The 24900-nt window shown below is 32.2% G+C and overlaps 1 protein-coding gene and 1 long non-coding RNA gene across 11 annotated transcripts; one reads left to right on the forward strand and one right to left on the reverse strand.

Annotated features, from left to right (window-relative positions):
* The first annotated feature begins 269 nt into the window (after positions 1-269).
* Positions 270-3751, forward strand: LOC100807574 (histone-lysine N-methyltransferase, H3 lysine-9 specific SUVH5). The gene is made up of 4 exons (XM_003556813.4): positions 270-421; positions 1304-2650; positions 2724-2993; positions 3509-3751. The coding sequence occupies exons 2-4, from the start codon at positions 1306-1308 to the stop codon at positions 3550-3552; spliced, it is 1659 nt and encodes a 552-aa protein (XP_003556861.1). The 5' UTR covers positions 270-421; positions 1304-1305; the 3' UTR covers positions 3553-3751.
* A 13376-nt stretch (positions 3752-17127) lies between these two features.
* LOC102664146 (uncharacterized) lies at positions 17128-24432 on the reverse strand. Of its 10 annotated transcripts, none has more exons than XR_005890412.1 (6): positions 24146-24432; positions 23992-24071; positions 23533-23682; positions 23039-23226; positions 19779-22936; positions 17128-19675 (listed from the first exon to the last, which is right to left on the reverse strand). It is a non-coding gene; the product is annotated as an uncharacterized lncRNA (long non-coding RNA). The 10 variants fall into 10 exon arrangements; XR_005890414.1 differs by having other exon boundaries at positions 19779-21096; positions 22157-22936; positions 23992-24432; XR_005890411.1 differs by having other exon boundaries at positions 19779-21757; positions 22157-22936; positions 23992-24432.
* Positions 24433-24900: the final 468 nt, after the last annotated feature.

Raw genomic sequence — 24900 nt, forward strand, 5'->3', positions numbered from 1 at the left:
AAACACCTACCAATGTGATATAGCTCCCAAATTTTTGTGATAATCATTATAATTTTTTTAAAATTATAATAATTAATCATAATATATTATTAACGTCTAGATATATTTCTATCACTTTTTATATTTTTCGAATACCAGCCGGGTGGAAAGACAAAATATATATATATATATATATATATATATATATATATATATATATATATATATATATATATATATATATATATATTATACTACAAATATGTTTCTATCAATTAAACATTGTGAATGATTTCAATAACAAATTTATCTCGGTGTGTCAGATTCTATTTTATTACCATTGCCCAGTGAGACGAGACTGTATCTTCTTTCTTCGTCGGTGTCTTTTCTTTTCTCCAGTATAGTACTGAATAAGTTTTGCTCTTTCAAGCATTCAAGAAGGGTAAGTATTTGTTTTTTTAGTTTCTATCTTTTTACAGTTTTCGTTTCCATTTCTTAATCTCTTTAGTTCATCAACTAACAACAAAAGGGTTGTGATTTCTCCGAGTGTTTTACTACATTTTTTTTTCTCTGTTCTGTTTCTCTCTTTACTTGTTTTTCTTTGGGGTGTTTTTTCTTCTTCGAAGTTTTGCTTTTTCTTCATGAAGTTTATGATATCCATGTTTCACTGCTTTGTGCATTGCATGCTCCTTGTGCTCGGAAATTTTGTTCCTTGTGGTCGGAAAACTTCATTTTTTTTTCTCTGTTCTGCTTCTCTCTTTACTAGTTTCTCTTTGGGGTGGTTTCTTTCTTTTTCTATTTTCGTCAAAGTTTTGCTTTTTTTTGGTGAAGTTTATGATTTTTGCATTCTTGTTTCACTGTTTTGTGCACTGAATGCTCATCGTGGTCGGAATTTTTGTTCCTTGTGGTCGGAAAGTTTTTTTTGTTTTTTCTGTGATTGTTTAAGTTCTGTTGTTTGTCAATTTCTGAAACCATCCTTTCCGGTTTTAATATTTCATTTTCATGACTTTTCATTTAGTATTGTCATATTTCAAGGCTCAAGCGTTCTTTTTTTTTTTTTGATAAAGTTTTTTAATTTCGAACCCTTTCTATTTCTTCTTCCAATTTTCAGCATTTAAATACTTACCGTTACCACTCATGCTTTAATGTTTTTTTTTTCTTTCATTTTTTTTTTCAATTTTTTTGTGGGACATGTGAATGTGATTTTTGTTATTATTATTTATTTATACCTCATGGTTTCTATATTGTAAACTCTTTTATTAGTTGTGGTACCATTCGTGTATATTTCTGATGCATTGTTTTTATCTGTAAATTGGGAGTACAGAAATGGATAATTCAAAGTCTTCTGGGAGAAGGCATGAAGAATGGTCTCCTACCCCTTTGTCTGACAAGAAAAGGATGGAAGTGTCTGTAAAACACAGGAAGGTCAAACAAGCATTGGCGACGTTTAGAAACTTAGTTGACAAGCTCAATCATCAGTATAAAGCGTCTCAACCTGTGAATTTAATGGCGAAGACTAAAGCTATGATGGAAGCAGCAATGATGATGAGACAAAAGCATCAATGGGAGAACGATAAAAAGCATGTGGGACATGTAGTAGGCATCGAGGTAGGTGACATCTTTCAAAGTAGGGTGGAACTCAATGTCATTGGCCTCCATCGGCAGTTTTGGAATGGTATTGATTATATGGGAACAGGCAAGAACTCGTTGGCCACAAGCATTGTTGTAACCAATCGATACGATAATGCTAGGAAATCCAATGGTACCTTGGTTTACAGTGGTCATGGAGGAAATCCCAATGTTAAGAGTAATGTTTCTATTCAGGATCAGAAGTTGCAAGGGGGAAATTTGGCTCTGAAGAATAGCATGGATACAAAAAGTCCTGTGAGGGTTATACTGAAATTTTGTAAAAAGTTTGAAGTTGGCAGCAATTTCGATTACTTGTATGTTTATGATGGCTTGTATTTAGTGGATAAGATGACTGAAGAAAGAGGGAAACTTGGAAAACTTGTGTTCAAGTTTACACTGAATAGGATTTCAGAGCAACCCCAAAGTTGTGTTGCCCTCAAAGATGATGTTATGGGCAATGATGACAGTTCAAGACAACTTGCAAGTTCTAGGCCAAGAAACAGACACAAATCCAGAGGAAGTGTAGTCCAAAAGGATGTTGTTCGAGTTAACGATCTTTCAAAAGGAAAAGAAAAATTTCCTATTCGGGTGGTGACATTAACAAATTGTGTTCATATACCCAAATCCTTTTACTACATTGTTAAGAGCATCTATTCAGATAAGTTCAACCAGGCAACGATTCCGTGTGGCTGTGATTGTGAAGATGGATGTGTGAACTGTGACAAATGTGTTTGCATTATTAAGAATGGTGGGATAATGGCATATGATTGTAAAAAAAGACTTGCTTCTCCCATGGGATCATTGCTTATTTATGAATGTGGCCCTTCTTGCAAGTGCTCCTCTTCTTGCATCAACCGAGTAAGCCAGCATGGGATCCAGTTCCAACTGGAAATCTTCATGACAGAATTGAAAGGTTGGGGTGTTAGAACACGCTCTTTCATTCCCTCTGGAAGCTTTGTATGTGAGTACATTGGAGAAGTCCGGGACAGTAGACAAAGTGGATTGAGTATAGATGTTGATGATGACTATTTATTTCACACGGGTATGTGTTCATGAACCATGATTTATGCCTTTTGTGTCTGGATTTCATTTAAAGTTGCAGTTTGCTTTTGCAGGTGTTGGAAAGGGCTTCATCGATGCAACAAAATGTGGAAACATTGGAAGATTTATAAATCATAGCTGTTCTCCGAATCTCCATGTCAAAGATGTTATGTATGATCATGATGACAAGAATCTTCCTCACAAAATGCTGTTTGCTGCAAAGGACATTCCTGCTGGTAGAGAGCTGAGTTTTGATTATAATTCCAAGGGAAAATTTATCAACGATAGGAGTAATAGCTGCTACTGTGGATCACAGGAATGCAATGGTCAGATCTATATTAAAGGTATAAATTTTAAACTGTTTATATATTAAGTGCTGCTTTTTACTTTATTATCATCGAAATTTCTTAGCACAGTTTATTGCCTTGTAGAGATAATTTAGATAGGCATTGTATTATATGTACTCCAATAATTATTTTGATACGTATAAGGTGGTGCTGAGTATGTCAAGGATGCACATGTATTAAGAATGCACAGTTTATTGCATTGTGAAGATAATTTAGATAGGCATTGTATTATATGTACTCAAGTCATTATTTGATGTGTATAAAGTGATGCTGAGTATGTCAAGGATGCCCATGTCATTAAGAACACATTCACAAGTGTTAAAGGGGGTTAACAGAGTGTGAATGATAAACATGTTAACTAAAATTGGGAACTCTTGCTTACACTTTGCTATGATAACAAATACGAAGTTTGGTTGATGATCTCTGCATATAAAGCTGTCATTGTCTCTTGCATAGTGATAATCATGGTTCTATTATCTTGACTCTTACACATCATCTTAATTGTTTTTCAGTTAAACAAAATGACAGGCTGACTGAGGAATTTGGAAGCTTCTAATTGAAGTTTAGTAAACTTCTGTTCTTGTCACATATGACATATGTAGGACTGATTGGCAGTTGCTAACAATTAGGACTGATACAGGTTTGGTAATATTTTGAGAGGGTTGTGTATGGATTGATTTAATCAGTATGACTTTGTAGCAAGACATGTCATGTACATGTATTGAAAAATCACATGGTAGGATTAAGCTTTTCAATATTGTGGATTTGTAAGTGTTGTATGATTTCCATAATCACTGTCACTGCCACTGCCATACCATATTGACTCAGATGATAGAAATTAGTCCACTGGAGAGGTAAAAAGCTTAAAATGTAATTATCCTAACCTCAGTTAAAGAACAGAGAAAAGCGATCGAGTTAAAAAGATGGGGAAAACTTAGATAGAGTACCATAGGGGTTCATCAATCAGATTTAGGTTTTCAGCTTAGTAGTATGCTAAACAAAGAAATTCATTAAATGCCATCACCTAATTGAAGTTTTGTCCTAAACTGATTCCAGCCTAATAAATCCAATTAGAGGTTTGACAAGCCTCACAGAGCAGAAGAACCAGAAAACTGCAGCAGTTTGGTCAAATAGGTCTAGTCAGTGTAAGAAAGGTAGGTATTAAATGGGTTATGTGTTGCTTCGGGAATAAAAGCAGGGAAGCAGAATCTTTTATGACCCGCAACGGATTGTACATTTATGCATTAAATATGCAAGTTTAGTGAATTGGATTATAAGTAAATTTTAATAAATTTAATTCTATTTAATGTCATCATTCTAAAATATACTTAAATTCAAATTTGGATAGATATTTGCAATAAACAAGATTAAGAATATTCAAGGAAAATAATACTTTTTATATTAAATCAAGAAAAAAAATGAATTTAATTAATATTTTTATTGAGTATCAAACTAATTTTTTTATATATTTTTTTAAGTCTGCTTGTCAATATGATAAGTTTGCATAATCAATGTTGATATCTCACTCGTTATTTTTAGGTAAAATTATAAATTTGATCTCCTTATTATTTATCTTAGAATTCGATTTTGATTCACTAATAATTTAATTTGTGAATTTAGTTTCTAGTTTTTTTTTGTAGTTATATTTTAGTTTCTAACCTCAAAGTTGAACTTTAACAGTTACTTGTCAACGTTCATCATGTGTTATGTTTTTGATTGGACGTTGATCATCACATGACATAACATTTATTGAACATTAATTTCGTGTCTCTAATTAAAAATTGGGGATTAAATTCCTGAATTAATTATAAGAGATCAAATTTATAATTTTGCCTTATTTTTAAAAAAATTATTTTTGAAAGAAAATATAAAAAATAATTTTTAATTAAAAAATAATTTTATATTATTATTATTATTATTATGATCATCGTATGAAGATTATTTTCATTGATGTGGAATCATGCAATGCATAATAACTTAGGTTCAGGAAAAACAATCCATTTTGGCAGATTTAAGTAATTTGTTTTGCCAGTATAGTGAATATAGCGAATAAAATTGAATCGCGGTATTGGAAAGAGTGTGTGAAAGAGAAAAAAAAGGTCACTTAGTTAATAAAATTGGAGATTAGTTTTTTTTAATAAAAAAATAGATCTATTTTTTGTTTGGTTATAATTTTGAATTTTTATTTTTAAAGCTAGTTATAATAGTACGTTTTTTTCCAGAACTATTTAAAATAACTAAAAAAAATTTTTTTTTATTTAATTTTTCATAAGATTTTTTTTCAGGATTTTTTTTATAACAAACGGGCTCTAAACTTATTAGCTAAATGACTTAAATATCTTATTACTTAAATGAATATACATGAGGATTTCCCTCTCATTCTAAGGAAAAGATAGTCATACGACTTTTTTAAATAAAATAAAAAATTATGCATTCAGTTGCACTAATTATAATTAATGTGTATTTATAATAACTATTTAAATAAGAAAACGGGCGCACCAATCTTATTTTAATTTGATTAGATGAATTAGTTATGATTGCAAATTTTATTTTTAAAATAACATAATCAAGGGAAACTGTTCAAATTTGAATTATTTAACGTTAAATATCGAATAATCATAGTTTGATTATTTGATATATTTATTATTTGATTTAGATTAGAACAAAGATTATTTAATTGATTATATAAGAAAAATCAATAGTATAACATATTTTTTTTAAAAATTGATTATTTTATATCTTAATTATTTGATTTGGGAGAAAGTATGAAATCAAATTCACTGGATTTTCAATTATAACGTTTATTTGATTGGAAGAAAGATATATTTATCAAATATCTTTGAATTAATTAATTTTTTAGTTTGTCATTTTATTTGGATTTTTACTTTTAATCCCTCAAAAATATTTTGGCCCGTTTTAGTCCTATAAATTTGTCCTTTGGATTTTTACTTTTTAGTTTCTCATTTTATTTGAATTTTTACTTTTATTTCCTCATTTTTGGTCCCTACGATTATTTTGAACTACTTTGAACTGCTAAACAATAATGTGCTATCCATGTAGACATGTGACATCACATATCATGTGCACAATTATATATGACCTCACAATCATTTGTCATTTTTTTTATTTTTAACCCCTCAAAAATAGTTTGACTCTTTTATTCACTTAACAAAAAAAAGTGTGAATATTTTTTTAGGGATTAAAAATAGTTAAATTATTCTCTTTGAAAAATTAAAAACAGAAATAAAGAATTTTTTTGACAATTTAAAAAATAAAAAAGAATGTCACATGATACCTACTTCCTCGACATGGCATGCCACATCACATACCTCCATAGATATTTAGTTGTCCCTTAACAATCCAAATTAATGACATAGACTAAAAATGAAATGAACAAATTTATTGGAGATTAAAATTGGCCCAAATATTTTTAAGGGACTAGAGAAGTGGAAATCCATATAAAATGAGGGACTAAAATGTTAAGTAAAGGATGTATAGTTATATAGATGAGTTGCTTATTTTAATTTTTTGAGTTTTATAATTTTATATAAATTTAAATTTTATACAAAAATTTACTCAAATGTTTAAGGTTCATAAAGTACGTCTTTAACTTAATTTTATAAATCACTTAATACTTGAAAAATAGATTATTTATAATATAAATATTTTAAACTGCTTATATAAGCTTATATAAACAACTTCATGTCATTTATGGAAAAAAAGTTAAGAAACATAACTCATGTAAATATGTTTATTAGAGATGCTCTGACCCTAATTTAAATAATTATTTTTTCAATCCAACAACTTTAAAACTTTACTAAATTGGTATGACTAGTGGCACTACATCAGCTTTTTATTTATTTTTTATCATATAAAATTTTTATTTTTATTTTTAAATTCCCTTAATAAGTACCGATGCTTAATAACTAATAAGTACATTTGTCCAATGGTTGAATGTTTAACGAGCATCGGTCCTTTATGGAGATGGCCAAATCGTGTTGCATTAACTACTAATAAAGACTATTCAAAAAAAATTAAAGTTTGAAAATTAAAACTTTAAAAAATATTAAAGAAAATGAATATTTTTTATAAGGATTAAAAAAAATTAAATTATTTAAATCCCAAATGACTTGCAATATAAATAGGACTGACATTATGTATATTTAAAGATCAAGAGAACTCTAACTTAAGAAGTTAAATTGATTAAAATAATTCATTAAAATTTCTTATAATTTATTTGAATTTTGTATTTTGCATAAGACTAATGTAACAAATATTTAATTTGAAAAGGAATTATATAATGATATTTTTTGAACTAATTAAAACAAGATAAAAACCTATTTTTAGGCAATGCTCAATTTTTTTTAAGAGAATGGTCACAATAGTAGAAATAATCATTTTTAAGAGAAAAATATATATTTTTATTATTATCTATAAATTAATTAATAATTTATTTATTTTTATACAGTTATAATGTTAGTAACCAATAATCACTTTGATATTTTTTCCCAAATTACACCAGTTGAGGGATGCTTCACGAAAGTTGGGTTTGACCACTCCGACTTTCCTTCTTGATCTTTTTTTTTATAAATTAAAATTTTATAAAAATTAAATATTATATTATATAAAATTATTTTTAATTGATTTTAAAATTAATTAATTATTAAATTAATTTATGAATGATTGTTTTATAATTTTTTAAAGAGAAATATACATATAAAGAAAAATATAAAAATTGGATAAAATTAGAGTACAATTTTTTATTTACTTTATATGTAATTCTGTAGTTAAATTTATGTTTTGTTGATTTTTTTTGTTATGCTCTTATAATTAAAAAATAATAAAATTAGTTAGTAGTATTAAAATAAATTAAAAAAACATCGTGAAAAAATAATTGATACATCTGTCGTAGACAAAATTTCAAATTGTAGTAACTGAGATGATGGTCAACAATAATGAAACATATTAAAAATTACAATTACAACGCAAATATGACAAAACTAATGATGATCTGAAATATGTTGTACAAGATACATGTCTTCTTCTATTTGGATCACTGGTTTGCTAAAAATAGCCAAAATTTCTATTGTGCAGAATCGTTTCCAATAGTTGGATTGTGCTAACACTTTTAGCACGTCTTTTTCATTTTTCAATTCTGTTATTTCATATTCAATTAAATTTTCCGAATACTTAGCATGACCTGGTTGTCGAATGAATAATCGTCTAACCAATTGTGATTCGTGAATTCCATAAGGGGGAACCCCTATAGGTGCAACTTGCTTGATTAAATGCTTGAGTTTGTCCATGCTACATCCTGAAGGAATGTCAAATTTTATTGGATTTGTTCTAGTAAAGGAGTAACCCAAAAACCCACCTTGACGTGGTATGTTCCACTTCCTGTTGTAATACATAATTGCATCATGAGTAGGAGTGATAGTTGATTGAAGCATGTTGAGTATAACATCTGGTGTTCTAATGATGGTACATAATAATTCTATAGGACCAACACATGAGTATTACTCATTGCACATTAACATTGTGTAAACATCATCATCATTTTTCAATAGTAAAGATTGAAAAAAATATTGCTGACCTACATCTATGAATGGTTATCGATAGTAGATTTCATCCACTAATTGATCATTGGTTAGTTGAAGGGTGTTGTGCATTCTACGCTTGAGTGTATCAAAAGAATAATCATTAGGAACTCGCATTGGTGTTGGAGTGGGACTTTGAAAATAAACACCAGTTTAGTTGTGTGTGATTGATCCATTTGGAAAAATGAAGGCTAAGCTGGAGTTAACAATGGTCTGGCTGCTTGTTTCTCCCAAAAATGACATAGTAATAAGATTGAATTTGGTTTATAAGGTATGATGTATGAGATTGTGCGTTTGTATTAAGTGTGTTTTGTGTTATTTGTAGTTGTATAAGCATTTTGCCACGTTGATGTGTATTGGGATCCAATGTTTCTTTTTCCATAGTAACTGATGTAGCAGACGTCCATTATAATTTCAAAGTGAAAAAAGAGATTATGAGATTATGAGTTATCCATTTCATGTCAGTTATGCTAGTGAGACATTTAATTTTTTTAGAGACTAGTGTAAATTGCAGATTATTGTCAATTTGAACAGTGATTTTGTCATGTAACTAATGCAGCAGACGTCCATGATGATATTCAGAGAGAAAAAAGAGATTATGAGTTGTCCATCTCATATCAGTTTTGCTGATGAAGCATTTAATTTTTTATAGACTAGTGCAAATTCCAGAGTGTTGTCAATTTGGACTGTGATTTTTCTCATGTAATTAATGCAACAGACGTCCATGATGATTTTCAGAGTGAAAAAAGAGATTATGAGTTGTCCATTTCATGTCAATTTTACTGGTGAGACATTTAATTTTTAGAGATGTGTGCAAATTACAGAGTGCTATCAATTTGGAGTAGTAATTTGTCCCTTGTAATTAAGTCGTTAGACTTCCATGATGATTTTCAGAGTGAAAAAAGAGATTATGAGTTGTCCATTTTATGTCAGTTTTGTTAGTGAGACATAATTTTTAGAGATGTATGCAAATTGTCATGTCACTTACTGCAATAAGTGGGTAAACTGAAAATTGCTAATTTAAATTTAAAGAAAACAATTATTTCAATATGTAAACTGATAACTAAACACAGGCATAAAACACTACATGAAAAGCTCAAAGCAGAAATAACTAAGACATGAATGCAGAAATAACTAAGACATGAATGATCCATAGATTACTAATCCCGTTTGAATATTGTTTTGTGTGATGGAGACATGTTACTTCCTTCGGGCCCAGAAGAAGAGTCAGTATCACTATCATGGTTTTTGACCAAACAAGTCTCGTATTCATCTGATAAGTCCTCAAGATTGGAGGTTGAACCATGTTGGTTGGTTGGTGGGTTATTATTGTGACAGATTATGGCAAATAACTCCACAAATGGTAGTGATGAATTGTTGTAAAAAATGTTGAATATTTGTTGAACATTAACATCATCTCGCAGAATAAAGATGTGTACATATATCGTTGTCCTGACTCAAATATAGGACACCGAAAGTGGAGATGTTGGATATGTTGTTGTGGGTCAATGTTTAGTTTTTGGTGAACAAGTTCAAGCAATTATGTAAAGGTTATGGCCTTGTTGACCATGAAAGTTTTTGTGTTGTTACTAACGAAGGTGATGCCCTCATTAGTATTGCAAATTTGGTCATTGTAGTAAACACAAACATATGCAGTTAGGTGACACATTGTGGTAGGGATTGAGATGAAAATTTGAAATTGTTACAAATGTCTTTAACTGTAGTGGTATTTATAGAATTTGGTTATAGTTGGGTGAGTCACTAGTTAACTGTGCATTTAGATGAATGGGTAAATGAACACTTAAGCATATTTGCAAGGATCCATAATGTGCAAATTGTAGAGTGTTGCTGGTGAGCCATTTAATTTTTTAGAGACATGTGCAAATTGCATAGTGTTGCCAATTTGGACTGTGATTTATCCCTGGTAACTGATGGAGCAGAAGTCCATTATAATTATGAGAGTGAAAAAAAAATCTGAGTTGTCCATGTCATGTCAGTTTTATTGGTGTGACATTTATTTGTTTAGAGACGTGTGGAAATTACAGAGAGTTGTCAATTTGGACTATGATTTATCCCTGGTAACTGATGGAGCAGAAGTCCATTATAATTATCAGAGTGAAAAAAAAACTGAGTTGTCCATGTCACGTCAGTTTTACTGGTGCGACGTTTATTTTCTTAGAGACATATGCACATTATCGAGTGTTGTCAATTTCGAATGTGATTTATCCCTGGTAACTGATGGAGCCGAAGTCCATTATAATTATCAGAGTGAAAAAAAACTGAGTCCTCCATCGTTCAACCAATGTAGTGATCAATGCAGGATCAATTTTACACTGTTTGATTAGGGCAATATGTTGGAACCCGGTACACGATAATAATGGTATAATTTGTGGTTCTGGTTCAGGTATTGTATGGTAATAGGAAGTGATTAAGTCATTAATCGTAGTACGTGAACGATGAACATGTTGATGATGCAATAGAGGTTTATGATCCATGACAATGATGTCAAATGGTAAACCGAATACAAATGATATAAAATTTGAAGTTAGGTGATGAAAATGTGGTATTGACATGCACCTCCCATCTATTTATGGTTTAAACTGCGTTCAGTTTTGAAAACACAAATACACTTAATGTAATTGTAATGCCTCGAGATTTCAAAGCACGTTAACACGATTGTGGTACTGTGACGCATCGAGATTCTAATTCACGTGAATCAATTACATTTTTGTGCATACGTTTATATCAATGGTGATAAGACAAAATCGTTACTGTTGAATCAATGGAGCTGAAGCTGTATAATTTCCTGAAATTATAATGTGTGGTGTGCACACTGTTCACCCGCATGCGTACGTTTACCGCATTAACTTGGTTCTCAACAATTTGCATGGCCTCAACATTACACTTAATGTAATTGTAATGCCTCGAGATTCCAAATCACATTTATAATTTGTCTCTTTGTAAGGCCTCGAGATTCCAAAGCACGTTAACACGATTATGGTAGTGTGACGCACCGAGATTCTAATGCACGTGAACCATGGACCCGTGATTGATTGCATATATAAACGTACCGTATCACCCAACACTTTGCATAGTTGTGTCAAATCAAATTGTGAGAGGAAACAGAGAGGGAAAACAATGAGGTCAGAGCCTATTTGTACGTACGTTTATATCAATGGTGAAATCATTCAAAGTTCAAGTTCAAATGCAGTTTTCAGAGGTCACAAGACAAAATCATTACTCTTGAATCCAACAATGACGCTGTCAAATATAATCACCACAATACAATCATCAATTACAGGTAATGGTGTTACGCCTATAATTAATGCCCTTTGGTATTGTTGTCCTGTATATGAATTCAATGGTGAAGTTCAATATAAGGCAATTCAAATTATTGACGAAGAAGGTGTTTTGTGCATGTTTCATACATTTGTCAATATGACAAGTGTAATATGTATGGAACTTAAAGTTGATGTTCATAATTCATTATCACCTACTCAAGTTAATGACCTAAGTTGGGCCGACATGGAGCAGAAGCTGGACAATTCCCTGAAATTTGAATGAATAATTTAACATATTTTGTTGTTGTATTGCGTTGAAGTTTTTCTCAGTCTTTATTATGTAGTTGTAGTTGTTGCATGCTTTGAAGTTGTTATTTTCAATTTACTTCAGTAATAATAGTCTACACATGCATGATTTCAGAGATGTAGAGCAATGTCAGACCTAACCCTCATATGCACCGACAACCCCATTAAAGTGTGGTGTTGCACACTATTCACTCACATGCGTACGTTTATCCCGTTAACATGTTTCTGAACAATTTGTGTGGCCTTAGCATGTGATGCGGAACACTGCGGTCAACAATCATGATGAAACGAACAGTCTGTCATGTATATTAATGTGTGGGGTTGCACATTGTTCACTCACATGTGTATACTATTCCGCAGTTGCACAATATTTACTCACATGCACTGAATGTCCTACCTAACCCTCCCACCTAACCCTCATAACGAACTTTGTTGCCTAACCCTCCCACCTAAACTTCCGATCTAACTCTCTTACCTAACTTTTCCACTTATCGCTCCCACCTAACCCTCATAACTAACTTTGCCACCTAACCCTCTCATCTAACCCTCGTAACTAACTTTGCCACCTAACTCTCCCACCTAACCTTCCAACCTAACTCTCCCACCTAACCTTTCTCAACCTATATATAATATCACCATTTGACAATAACATATCACACACAATAACTTTCTCACAAAACAAAACTCGATTTGTAACTCTCACACTATTCCCACTCATATCCCATAAGCACCACCATGGCTCCACCTAAATAAATTGTGACCATCATTTACCATAATGATCACATTGTAGACGACCCAGTTCAAGGATCGATGTACACATCTGCGAGCCCAATATTTTTTTACGTTAGTCGTTCTATTACGTTTACACAATTCATTTGAAAAATTAACAATCGTCTCCCTGCTCGAGCAACTGAAAAAGTTGCTCAATTGTTATTTTGTGTCCCCATTTCATTTCATCTGGGTCATACACGTTTTATTTCAGCACAACTACTTGACAATGATGATCTCAGAGGCGCGATGGAAACAATTCTCCAGAATCCACAATTGAATTCTACCGAATTCTATGTTGTTACTAACCTTATTCCTCAATCACAACCATCGTCTCCACAACCCTCATGTCCACAACTACAATTACCGCCTCCACAACAGTTACAGTTACCGTACAACAACATAGACCTCAATAATCTAGTATCTTCATCCAACAATCTCAGCACAAGACCCCTTTGACATTTATACTTCATACACACCACTATTATTCGGAAATGATTCTTTTTTTTATGCCCAACAAACCTCCTTTGACCAACAAAACCATCCTTCATCCCCCTTTACGCCACCTTCACAGCTACCACAAACGGAAACATCAAATCGAGAAGAACATCCCATTGCTAACGAAGATCCCATTATACGATTTCATGATGAAAACATGGATGATTTTAGTGAGGATCAGGATCAACATTTCTTTGATCACATTAATCACCAAAGTGATGACCAAAGCGATGACCAAAGCAGCGACACCTCCGTCACCTCCGTTGCAATATCACCAACCTAGGTGTCCAGTGACTTGAACTTTGACCACCTACTACACTACATTGATCGACACCATTTTGTTCATCAGCAACATAATGTACAACCACCAATCGGTGCACTCGAGGTTGGCATGACCTTCGATGAAAAAACACAATGTATTCGAGTAGTTAAAGAATACAACATCAGAAATCCTTTTGATTGCAGAATAATTTACTTTGACTAGAGAAGGGTAAACTTCGTGTATAAATTGCATGAAAATGGTTGTACATGGAGCTTGGGCGCATGCAATTCAAAGAGGCATAAAAAATGGATTATCAAACACGTCATAGCACAAATCATCCAACCAATTGTCAAAACAAACCCAACCGTCTCCATCAAGACGTTGATTGCAGATATCAAAACGTTCATGAATTATACCCCATCCTACAAGAAGACATGGTTAGCAAAGCAAAAAGCGTTGGAGATGATTTATGGAAACTAGGAAGAATCATACGCCAAACTGCCAAAACTTTTGGGAGCTTTGCAATCTTGTGTTCCCGGGACTGTGGTCGCTGCTCAAACAGGATCCGTGTATGAGGGAGGAGAAATAGTACCGGGCAAAAGATTGTTTAAACGTGTCTTTTGGTCATTTGGTCTATGCATTAATGGCTTTGCATATTGCAAACCCATAGTACAAGTAGATGGTACATGGCTTTATGGGAATATGGGAAGTATACTGGCATACTGTTGATAGATACCGCACAAGATGGAGCTAACCATATCTTCCCGATTGCCTACGCCATTGTAGAAGGGGAGACAACTTCAGCTTGGGGTTTTTTCTAGAGAATTTGAGAAGACATGTTACTCCGCAAATTAACATTTCTCTCATTTCAAACCAACACCCCTCAATTATAAGTGCCTACAACAACCCAAGTAACTTATGGGTCCAGGACACATCCCATTTCTTTTGCCTGCACCACAATGCACAAAACTTTCTTCGCGGTAACTCAAACTGCAAACATTTAAAGAAACCACTCATGTTAGCTGGTGAGAATCTATTTTATTTATTCGTTAAACTTTTCTTTCAATCAAATTTTATAACATAATAGATTGATTGAATATTTATAGGTTACGCATACACGGAGAAGATGCACTGGCGACATCTTGGGGATATCCGTGCGAATAAGTCAAGTGCAGCTGAATGGCTTGATCAATTACCCAAACAAAAATGGGTACAATGTTTTGATGAGGGGAAACGTTGGGGACATATGACTACCAATTTGTCGGAGTCTGTTAATTCCATGTTCAAAAACACAAGATATTGTCGGTGTCATCATTGGTTGAGGAGACGTATTTCAAGACCGCACAACTCTTTGCTAATAGAGGTCGACAAACTCAGGCAATGATCAACTTCGGCTCACAGTATTCTGAAGTCGTCTTCGATGCAATGAATAACGGTCAACAAGAATCTAATATACACATTGTAAATGAATTCGACAGACACAATCACACTTTTATTATAACAGAGACTCAATCCCCACTTCAACACCCAGACCACCTGGAAGGTTTAGAGTAATGTTACTATCCTAAGAGTGTGATTGTGGTGAATATCAGGCTAAACACTTACCGTGTTCTCACGTCATGGCTGCCTGTAAATTTGTCAATATTGATCCCATGACCTATGTGCCGATGCTATTCACTTTACAACACATTTTGCACATCTACAACAACTCCTTTGATTTACTGTCACACAAATCAATGTGGCAAGAATATGAAGGAGATCAGTGGGGTCCTGATCAAAGGAGAAAGAGGACTACAAAGGGTCGTCCCGTTTCAACTCGCATTCCTACTGAGATGGACGAAGACGAAAATGAATGGGCAAGTAGAAAAAAATGTGGACTTTGCCAGCAACATGATCATAATAGAAACAATTGTCCTAACATATCCTCATTTAAGTTTTTCCTTAGCCAAATGTAATTATTTAAATATTTTATTGTTAATGTAGTATAATGTTCTTCTATAAATAAATTGTTAAAACCTTTAGTTTTAGCATTTTTAATTAAATCTAATGACATAAACAAACTAATTATATTAAAAATTTTAAATTTTTTACTAAAATAAATATATTATTATACACAATTCTGATTTTAAAACAAATATTCACCCAAAAAATATCTTAAATAAATTAAATAATGTAACAAAAATAATTAAATTTAATAATATCATTTTCTTAATAACAAAATTAATTTAATCAATCCTTCTTAAATTAATTTAATAAATAAGTAATTTTAAAATTAATTAAAAATAATTTTATATAATATAATATTTAATTTTTATAAAATTTTAATTCATAAAAAAAAAGAACAAGAAGGGAAGTCGGGGGTAGCCAAATCCGACTTCCGTGAAGCATCCCTCAACTGGTGTAATTTGGGAAAAAAATATCAAAGTGATGTGTATTGGGTATTTTGAGGAGAGAGAGGGTGCATGTTAGTAAAAAAAACCTTATAACATCTCTCTCTCTCTCTCTCTCTCTCTCTCTCTCTCTATATATATATATATATATATATATATATAAATGAAATTGGTCACAAAAATGAGGGAAAAAATATCAAACCAGTTTGCTGTCATTACTTGTCAAAAACCACTATGGAGTTTACATTGTACATACATACCATTAAAGGAACACTTTACTGGAAGCATATGAACTATTTTTTTCACGCAGTAAATGAGGTTGGTGAAGCCATGAAGGGAAGATAATACATGTGTTCATATTTCCATTTTTTTTTTATAAAATAATTATTTTTGAACTATTTATCTATGAGTAATAATTGTAGTGTTTATTTTTGAATCTTGAGTATTTACATTCTGTTGCAATCGGGGTCACTATGGGGACGGTGTAAAAATATTTAAAATGGAGTTGTCACTAATATTTTTATTTTGAGAGAAAAATTAGAAAACCTTAAAAAAATGAATGGTCTTTCAAAGCAAAGATAGATTTTGGGGTAGATGACGTGTAGAGGAGGTATTAAATATTTACTTTACTCTAAAAAAATATTTATTTTTATTTTTATTATTCTATAAAAAGAACACTTTTATCTATCTCTATAAAAAAATAAACTGCATGCACAACAATTTTAGATAGAAAACTAGTCAGTAACCCGTGCATACGCACATATCACTTAATTAACCAAACTTCAAAGATTGATGTTTATGTGAATTCAAAACTCGTGCATAAGTATGAGTCACTTGATAAAGATTACTTCAAATTAAAATTAAAATTATATAGCAGTTAGTCAGTTAGAATCAACTAAGCAAATGTCTCTTTAACAACATGATCTCATTCTATTTCTTCCCTGGTGAATCCAATAGCTAAAGGTTGATGTTTATGTGAATTTAAAACCCGGGCATAAGTATAGGTCACTTGATAAAGGAAACTTCAAATTAAAATTAAAATTATATAGCAATTAGTCAGTTAGAATCAACTAAGCAAATGTCTCTTTAACAACATGATCTCATTCTAATTCTTCCCTGGTCAATTCCCATAGCTAGCAGTAAAGGTTGTTTAGCACAATATAATGAATATCATCCCCTGCAAGGATAAAGAAGGACAATTGACAATTTATCAAAATCGTGTCCGCAATATAATGAATATCATCACGAATGAAAAAATTATTATAGATGTAGATATACATCAACATCTTCATATTAGAAAATAGAATACTAAAATTAGTATTCAATATCAGGAAAAAAAAACGGCTTCTAACACCTTGAATTCAGTCACTATTACTTAACTTGACACCCCTAACATACTAAAATTTAAAATCATGCAGAGGTACTTGTTCCCTTGAATCATTGGCTGACTTATATATTGTCTCTAATGTGCTAACCATGTCAATTAGAGTAACATAAGTTCTATGCAATGAATATTTAATGGATCTCCAAGAGTTTTAGCAACAAAATTTTAAAATTAGTTACCTTACTCAATGGTATGGTTATATGGCAGAATTTTGGTGTTCAAAATTATTATATTAGATTAGATGAGCAAATATTTAGTATTGATTTCTCAAATATCATTTCTCTTTTCAAATAGAAATTAAATCCATAAAATGTATTTATATTAGTTTTTAATTTGTGAATTGTGGGTTGGGTGAACTTGCCTTGTAACCTCTTCGTGCCATAGTGACAACAAAAATAGTGAGATAGCCATTGGTGAGTCCCAAGAAGGAGGTGCCAACAACATTGCATTGAATAGATGCTATGAAATTAATTTCAATATATACATAAGAAAATAAAATTAGGGTTATGCAAACCTACCTATTTGAAGCTATTATTCTTTTCTTTCCTTACAAAGAAGTTGAACGACAAAAGCAGTCCAAGATTATATAAAAAAAATGGCCTAACTTAATGACAAAATTCAAAATTAGATAATCTCAATTATCAGGAGACATGACATTCTAGAGTCTAGAAAAGATGAAAAACAAATGCATCAGAGCATGTGCACTCAGAATGCTTTTATCAAATAAGCACACTACCCTGTCAATCATAGCATAATCAGATATCACCAACTGAAACTGAGCAAGAATCAGGTTTAAATTAAATGCTTAAAAAATATAAAGCAAAGAATTAAGATAGGTAGAATTTAAATAATGCAGGAAAAAATGGTGGACAACTAAATTGAATTAAAGCTAGCAGCAAACAATAAGCATGAGAGAAGGTTAAAACCTCAAACAAAGCCTCAACCAGCATGATTATTCTTGAAATACTTGCTTGAGTGCTAGATTCCTCAGCCATTGGGGAAGACTCACATGTTTAAGAGTAAATTAAATTAATTTCAATATATAAATTAATACAATAAGGGTACCAACAACATTGCTTGAATAGATGTTATGAAATTAATTTCAATATATACATAAGAAAATACAATTAGGGTACTGCAAACCTACCTTTGAAGCTATTCTTCTTTTCTTTCCCTACAAAGAAGTTGAACGACAAAAGCAGTCCAAGATTATATAAAAAAATGGCCTAACTTAATGACAAAATTCAAAATTAGATAATCTCAATTATCAGGAGACATGACATTCTAGAGTCTAGAAAAGATGAAAAACAAATGCATCAGAGCATGTGCACTCAGAATGCTTTTATCCAATAAGCACACTACCCTGTCAATGGTATCATAATTAGATATCACCGACTGAAACTCGACAAGAATCAAGTTTAAATTAAATGCTTAAAAAATATAAAGCAAAAAATTAAGATGAGTAGAATTTAAATAATGCAGGAAAAAATGGTGGACAACTAAATTGAATTAAAGCTAGCAGCAAACAGTAAGTATGAGAGAAGGTTAAAGCCTCAACTGCTGGAGAAGTTGCACCATTAGATCCTCCAATTTCCTAAAACATGACTTAATAATAATAATAATAATAATAATAATAATAATAATAATAATAATAATAAAGAACAATAAATCTCGAAAATAGGAATGTGTTACTTCCCAATTCTTGACTTGAGAAACCAGCAAAAAACACAAGAACTTGAAATCCACTTCAGATTTACGACAGGAAATCTTCTCTGCTTCAAGCAATGTTGCCTCTTTTGACTCAGTCATTTCAAAAGCTTTCTTATCTTTTTCTAGTGATTAAGCTAAAGAAAGAAACTTACAACCTCAAAAATCAAAAGGATAAATCAAAACAAAATTTTAAAAAGTGATTACTTGAGTTCGATTATCTTTATAAGATTATTTTGCTTGTGATGTGATTCAGACTCAGAAGAACATGAAACATTAGCATTAAGTGGAATGGCGATGGAATTAAATGATGTATTTTGTAGATGAACTGGATTAGAAGACTGAAGGAACCATGGACCATTACCGGATTGGAAAATGGTTATAAAGTAACCATGGACCATTACCGGATGAAGGTGTTATCTCAGCCACAGATGACACAGGCTCAATAGGAGTTTTCTCCACTACAGTGTTTATTGACTTGGCTATCTGCAAATGGAAGATAATGTTGATTTACCTGTATTGATATACTTTTTTTGCAAACAAAAGTTATATTATGCTTACAGATTTCTACCACAACAAAACATCTTACTTGTGTCTTCAAGTTCTTATTTGTAGTCTCCAAAGACTCATACTCTTTCAAAGCCAATTCTTTCTCCTTTTTGTCAGAAATGCCACAAAATGAGATATCGTGAATGATCAGGTAAACATCAAACGAGATTAAATAAATTGAGAAATTATAAATATCTTAAATAGATGTTTCGTACAAATAAGTGCAACAAAATAAAGAGGAAGTGGAAAAGGAAAATGTTAATAAGATATCAAATAAGAGATAGTACCATACCCTCTTTAGGTTTTCATTCTCTGCCACCAAAGTGGCAGCTTTTCTAGTTAACTCCTCACACAGAGCCTGAAACATTTTTATATATGCATACATAAAAAGGGGCTAAAAAATTCAATGAGAGATCAATCAACCAGAACAAATAAACAGCTCAAAAAGAATCAAAGTTTTTTTTTTCATAATAGTTCTTTTTAAATATCAGGTTTATTTTAAATTTATCATTCACATAAGTAATATGGAATTGAAATCTGCAATAACCTTTACTTATAATTCATAATTTAACTATAGATTCAAGAACCTTTTGGTTGAGTTAAAAATATGTTGCTATACATAATAATATAGAAATGGAACTCCTAATATGAAAGTTTTGCTTCAAAGATCTTGCCAATAAAAATGATAGATTTGATATCTTATTGGCATAACATGTATTGCCAATTAATATTATTAATTCAAACTAAAAAATTAGCAGAATGTGAATGAGAAGTCTAAAGGAGAAAGAAAGAAACGGAACACAGGACATGATAAAAAAATAGTATTGTAAAGTGCAAAGGAATAGAGGTCAACAAAAATTCCGTTTTGCCTGCCTAACTCTCAAGACAATCAAAATAAGGCTTGTTATAGTTATCATGCACTATTAACAACATGCTTAATCCTCTATCCTGCTACAGGGTGCTATTGACTATTTGTCAACTTCTGTATTTTGGGACACGAAGGAGGAGTCAAGTTGTTTGTAACCAAATTTTTGTTCTGACTGCCTAGCTCTTAATACAATCCTAAAAGCTCTACTGAGAATATGGTAGCTTTGGTTGATTAGCCAAATGACAAACATCACATGTTTCATTGATAAACTTTGGAATACAGGGGAATTGTTGATGCAAAACATTTAAACAATTTTCATACAAATGTCCTAATCTAAAATGCCAAATGTTGGAATTGGTGACTGGAGTTGTGGTGATGTTGTTCATGTAAGATGGTCTAGTTGGAGGAACTGTGTTATGTTTGCTGATGGTGAGGTGATAAAGACCCTCTACAATTTAGGCAAGCCAATCATCTTCAAGCAGCTCATTCCCTGAATATTGCAAACATTGAAAAAGTTATTGAGTATGGAAGAGTGAAAATTAATTTTGAAATGGATATGAGGTTAAAATTAAACTTAGGCACATAGAGAACATCATGGATAACAAATGTGATGTAATCAAAGACCATTAGGAAGACCAATGTGTATAGGTTTTATTTTAAAATAGACTTAACACACTACCACATGGGCTTTGATCATAACTGAGAACTGAGGCATTCATTTAATGAGAGGTCCATTTACTATACTACAGTATAGGAGTCCGTGTTATTAAAGGGAGGGAGGAGGATGCAAAAGAAAAGAGAAAGCTGAAGTGTCAGTTTTGGCGTGCACAACTCAGCAACGTGCACCCCAGAAATTGAATGGTCTCTGCACACTTTCTCACTTCAAATCAAAGACCAAAATGCATTAGGAAAAAAGTGCCAATCTTCTCTTCCTGAAGGCTGCTAAAACTACTATAATACTTTGTCATTTAGTGTACTTAGAGTTACTTAGATACACAGATGCATCAGAAAAAAAAAAAGAAGAAAGAAACCATATCAACTCATTCTCTGATTGATTGTCTTTTTTTCTTTTCTTGTTTTTCTCCTTCATCAGCTTCTGCCTCTGTTGAATGTTGAAATTTGAAACTCAGTTTGGTGCTCCTCTTGACTCCCTACATACACAAACAAACACACTGTCATGCACTGCAACAACACCTGTTGCACTGCACCATTTGTCTTGTCCATCTTCTATTGAACTCCCACTGTGTGTGACTCTCTCCGCAAAGTCTCCTTAATCACATAAAAGCTCCTTGAAGAATAAAGTACATCAGGGGAAATCAAGACTTATAGGAACTGTAAATTCATTCAATTACCACCTTCAAAACAAACTATAGGAACTAATGAAAGAACTTGTTGGGAGAACGCATATGATGCTTATCAACTTATGTATGTTTGAAAAAATAAAAGGAACAATAGCAGCAACACATGAACAAAAGTAATTCACATCACAGCTAAAAATATGTAATAAACAACAATGTGTATATTAAAAAGAATACATAACATAATCTCACCTAACATTGTTTCCATCAGTTTGAAAGGTATCAAGCTTAGAACCAAGCTTCATGAACTTTAGATAATTGTGTGGAATAAGCGGAGACATTTGAAACATGTTTGTTGGAGAAGAGCAATAAAACGTTGATATTATGCTGGTGCGACATTCAAACTTAGTCCAAATGAATCTTCCTCATTTCCATTGTTTTTTGTTGCTTCATGGACTGCATTTGCAGTGATGTTGTTAGCAGCAGCTCCACTGGATGCATGATTATGGTATCCTGGCCTTTCGGGATAGCGAGGATGCCTAAGAGGTTGTCCATGCTTGCTGTAACAAACGCCCACAGTGTGACTTGTGTGTCCACTCTTTGTTTGAGCCTTGATTTCCACTGTTGTGAGTGGGATTTCCCTTAGCACCATCATAAGAAACTCCTTTTCCTTTGTTAGAAAAGTGACGTTTCTCAGCAGCATTGGCAAAGCTATTTTGCTCCTCCACAATAGCTTGTCCTGGTAGTTGTTGCCTTTCATATTGAATGACCATAGAGAAGACTCTATTGGTTGAAGGCAGTGGTTCCATGAGAAACAGAAAAATGCTCAGCAAGTCCTTTAAGGAATCGAATAATGAAATCCTAGTCGTGGTAGACTTTGGCTGAGCAGGTGCATGCATGGAATCATGGGACGGTAATTGTTGAGTTCCTCCCAAATTCACTTTAGTTTTGTGTAGTAATCTGTTACAGTGTGTGATCCTTGCTTGAGTCCATAAACTTCCTCTTGAAGTTCTACAATACGAAGCAAATCTCCTTGGGAAAATCGTTCCATATATTAATAGCACGATCAAAGTATAAAACACTTTGTGATATTAACTGAGACAATGAATTCAAAAGCCAAGACATAATATGTACCTGCATTTCTGGTGTTGCTAGACAATTGGTGGTAAGAAAAAGGCAATGTGGCATTTGAGGAAGCCTTATCTACCAACAAAGACTCTGACTTTGGAGAAGAGAAGCTCAACATTTGTGATTGGTGATGATGGCCATCAGAGAAAAGGGTAGCATTAGATCTCAACAAAGAGTTGTTTCATTCGTGGACCCTGAAATATAAATGGCAGGGAAGATTTGAAGATGTTGCTCTAAAAAAATTGATAAGAACATATATAATCAATGAATTTGAAACTCCCAGGAAACTTTAGGAGCAACATTAATCAAAATCATTGTCTTGAAACAAAACACCAATGAAATCCCGATAAAATATCCAATCCCAATTTTGATACTGAATATGAATAGCATCAGTAATTATGAATTGGAAACCCATAATTTTCAAAAAGAAACAAAGATAGCAGAGTAAGGTACAACATTGTCAATATCGCATTCAAATGCAGATGATATAAAAATCATACCTCACCAACATACTTTTGCACAAACTCAGATCCCACAACCCTGCATGAGCATAAAAAAATCATGTATAAATAAATTGGTGGACTGAGAAATCGCATACCCATCATCAGGTTCCTCGGAAAATAGGTGCCAGCTACCTTGCTTACCATGACCTTCAGAAAAAATTCAAACCAAAAAATTATCCTTTTAAACCTATTTGGCAACAAATAAATAATTCTTATCCACCAAAATCTATAACAATAGCTTGAATCAAGGAAGTACACATGTTAAAATTTATAATAAATTCATTTAGATAATTTCCAAGAAAAAACAAAGGAAACAATATAGGATCTTGATGATCACAAATATTTTGACAAAAAGGCAGAATCTAAAATAGTGAAAATAAAACATAAAAGAAAGCATTTATGCATGTTCCATAAAAACGAACAGAGCCCCCTAAGAAGGAAGAGAGAGAAGAGTACCGTAATTGTGTCAATAGTGACCTCTCCATCAAGCAAATTTTTTCTTCCATCATCATTTCTTGTGTATGCAAAATAATCTACTGCAAAATAACAAGAGAAGAATCCCGTGACTCAACCACAAAAATAAAATAAAGAAGAGACGGGAAATTATTACTTTGGGATCATTCCCTGTGATTCCAAAATAATCTGCAACAGGCTTTCCTGCATCTTCATTATTCGATTCCACATGAATAAAGATCACCTGAAACAGATCGGGGCACAACAAAAATACATTATTGAAGAATAAAAACAAAACTTTTCTTCGACTTGGGAAAAGTGTTGGAGAGAAAGTTGGAGGTTGGTTTGTGAATAGCTTGGGATTGAAGAATTTGAAGGTTGGTTCGTGATAACTGCAGAAGCTAGATTCAATTCGAGGATGAGAAAAGAGGGCAAAATGGAAGATTGGAGAGTGGTGAGTGGTGAGATGGAGGGGAAAAACCACACGTCTGAGATGAAGACAGAGCAAAGTGAAACGTGTCAACAAATGAAGAAATCCAAAATCCACGCGTCAACAAATGAAGAAGGCCAAATGCACGACAAAATGACCAAAAGACCAACAAATTGGACAAGTGTCATCAGCTGGACCACAGACACAATAATAATTTTCTTATGCTTCTCTTTTATAATATAGGATATAAATAACTATTATATAAAATTTTATATGTATTTTAAGTAACATTCAGGATTATTACTCAATTAATGTCACAAAACATATAGCATGAGTTAAAAGAATTATTTTTATTTGAAACCACTGTGAATGAATTAAACTCTGAAACAAATATTTTTTTTTTACGTTTTTCATTATAATTTTTATTTTTATATTCCAAACTAAAAAAAGATAAAATGAAAAAAAAAACTGAGTGATTATGA

Source organism: Glycine max, chromosome 20, assembly GCF_000004515.6.
Source record: "Glycine max cultivar Williams 82 chromosome 20, Glycine_max_v4.0, whole genome shotgun sequence".
Lineage (NCBI taxonomy): Eukaryota > Viridiplantae > Streptophyta > Magnoliopsida > Fabales > Fabaceae > Glycine > Glycine max.

Coding starts and splice junctions, on each gene's coding strand:
- LOC100807574 (XM_003556813.4), top strand. CDS start 1,306: ATGGATAATTCAAAGTCTTCTGGGAGAAGGCATGAAGAATGGTCTCCT. Junction 2,651..2,723: donor TGACTATTTATTTCACACGG/GTATGTGTTCAT, acceptor TTGCTTTTGCAG/GTGTTGGAAAGGGCTTCATC. Junction 2,994..3,508: donor TGGTCAGATCTATATTAAAG/GTATAAATTTTA, acceptor ATTGTTTTTCAG/TTAAACAAAATGACAGGCTG.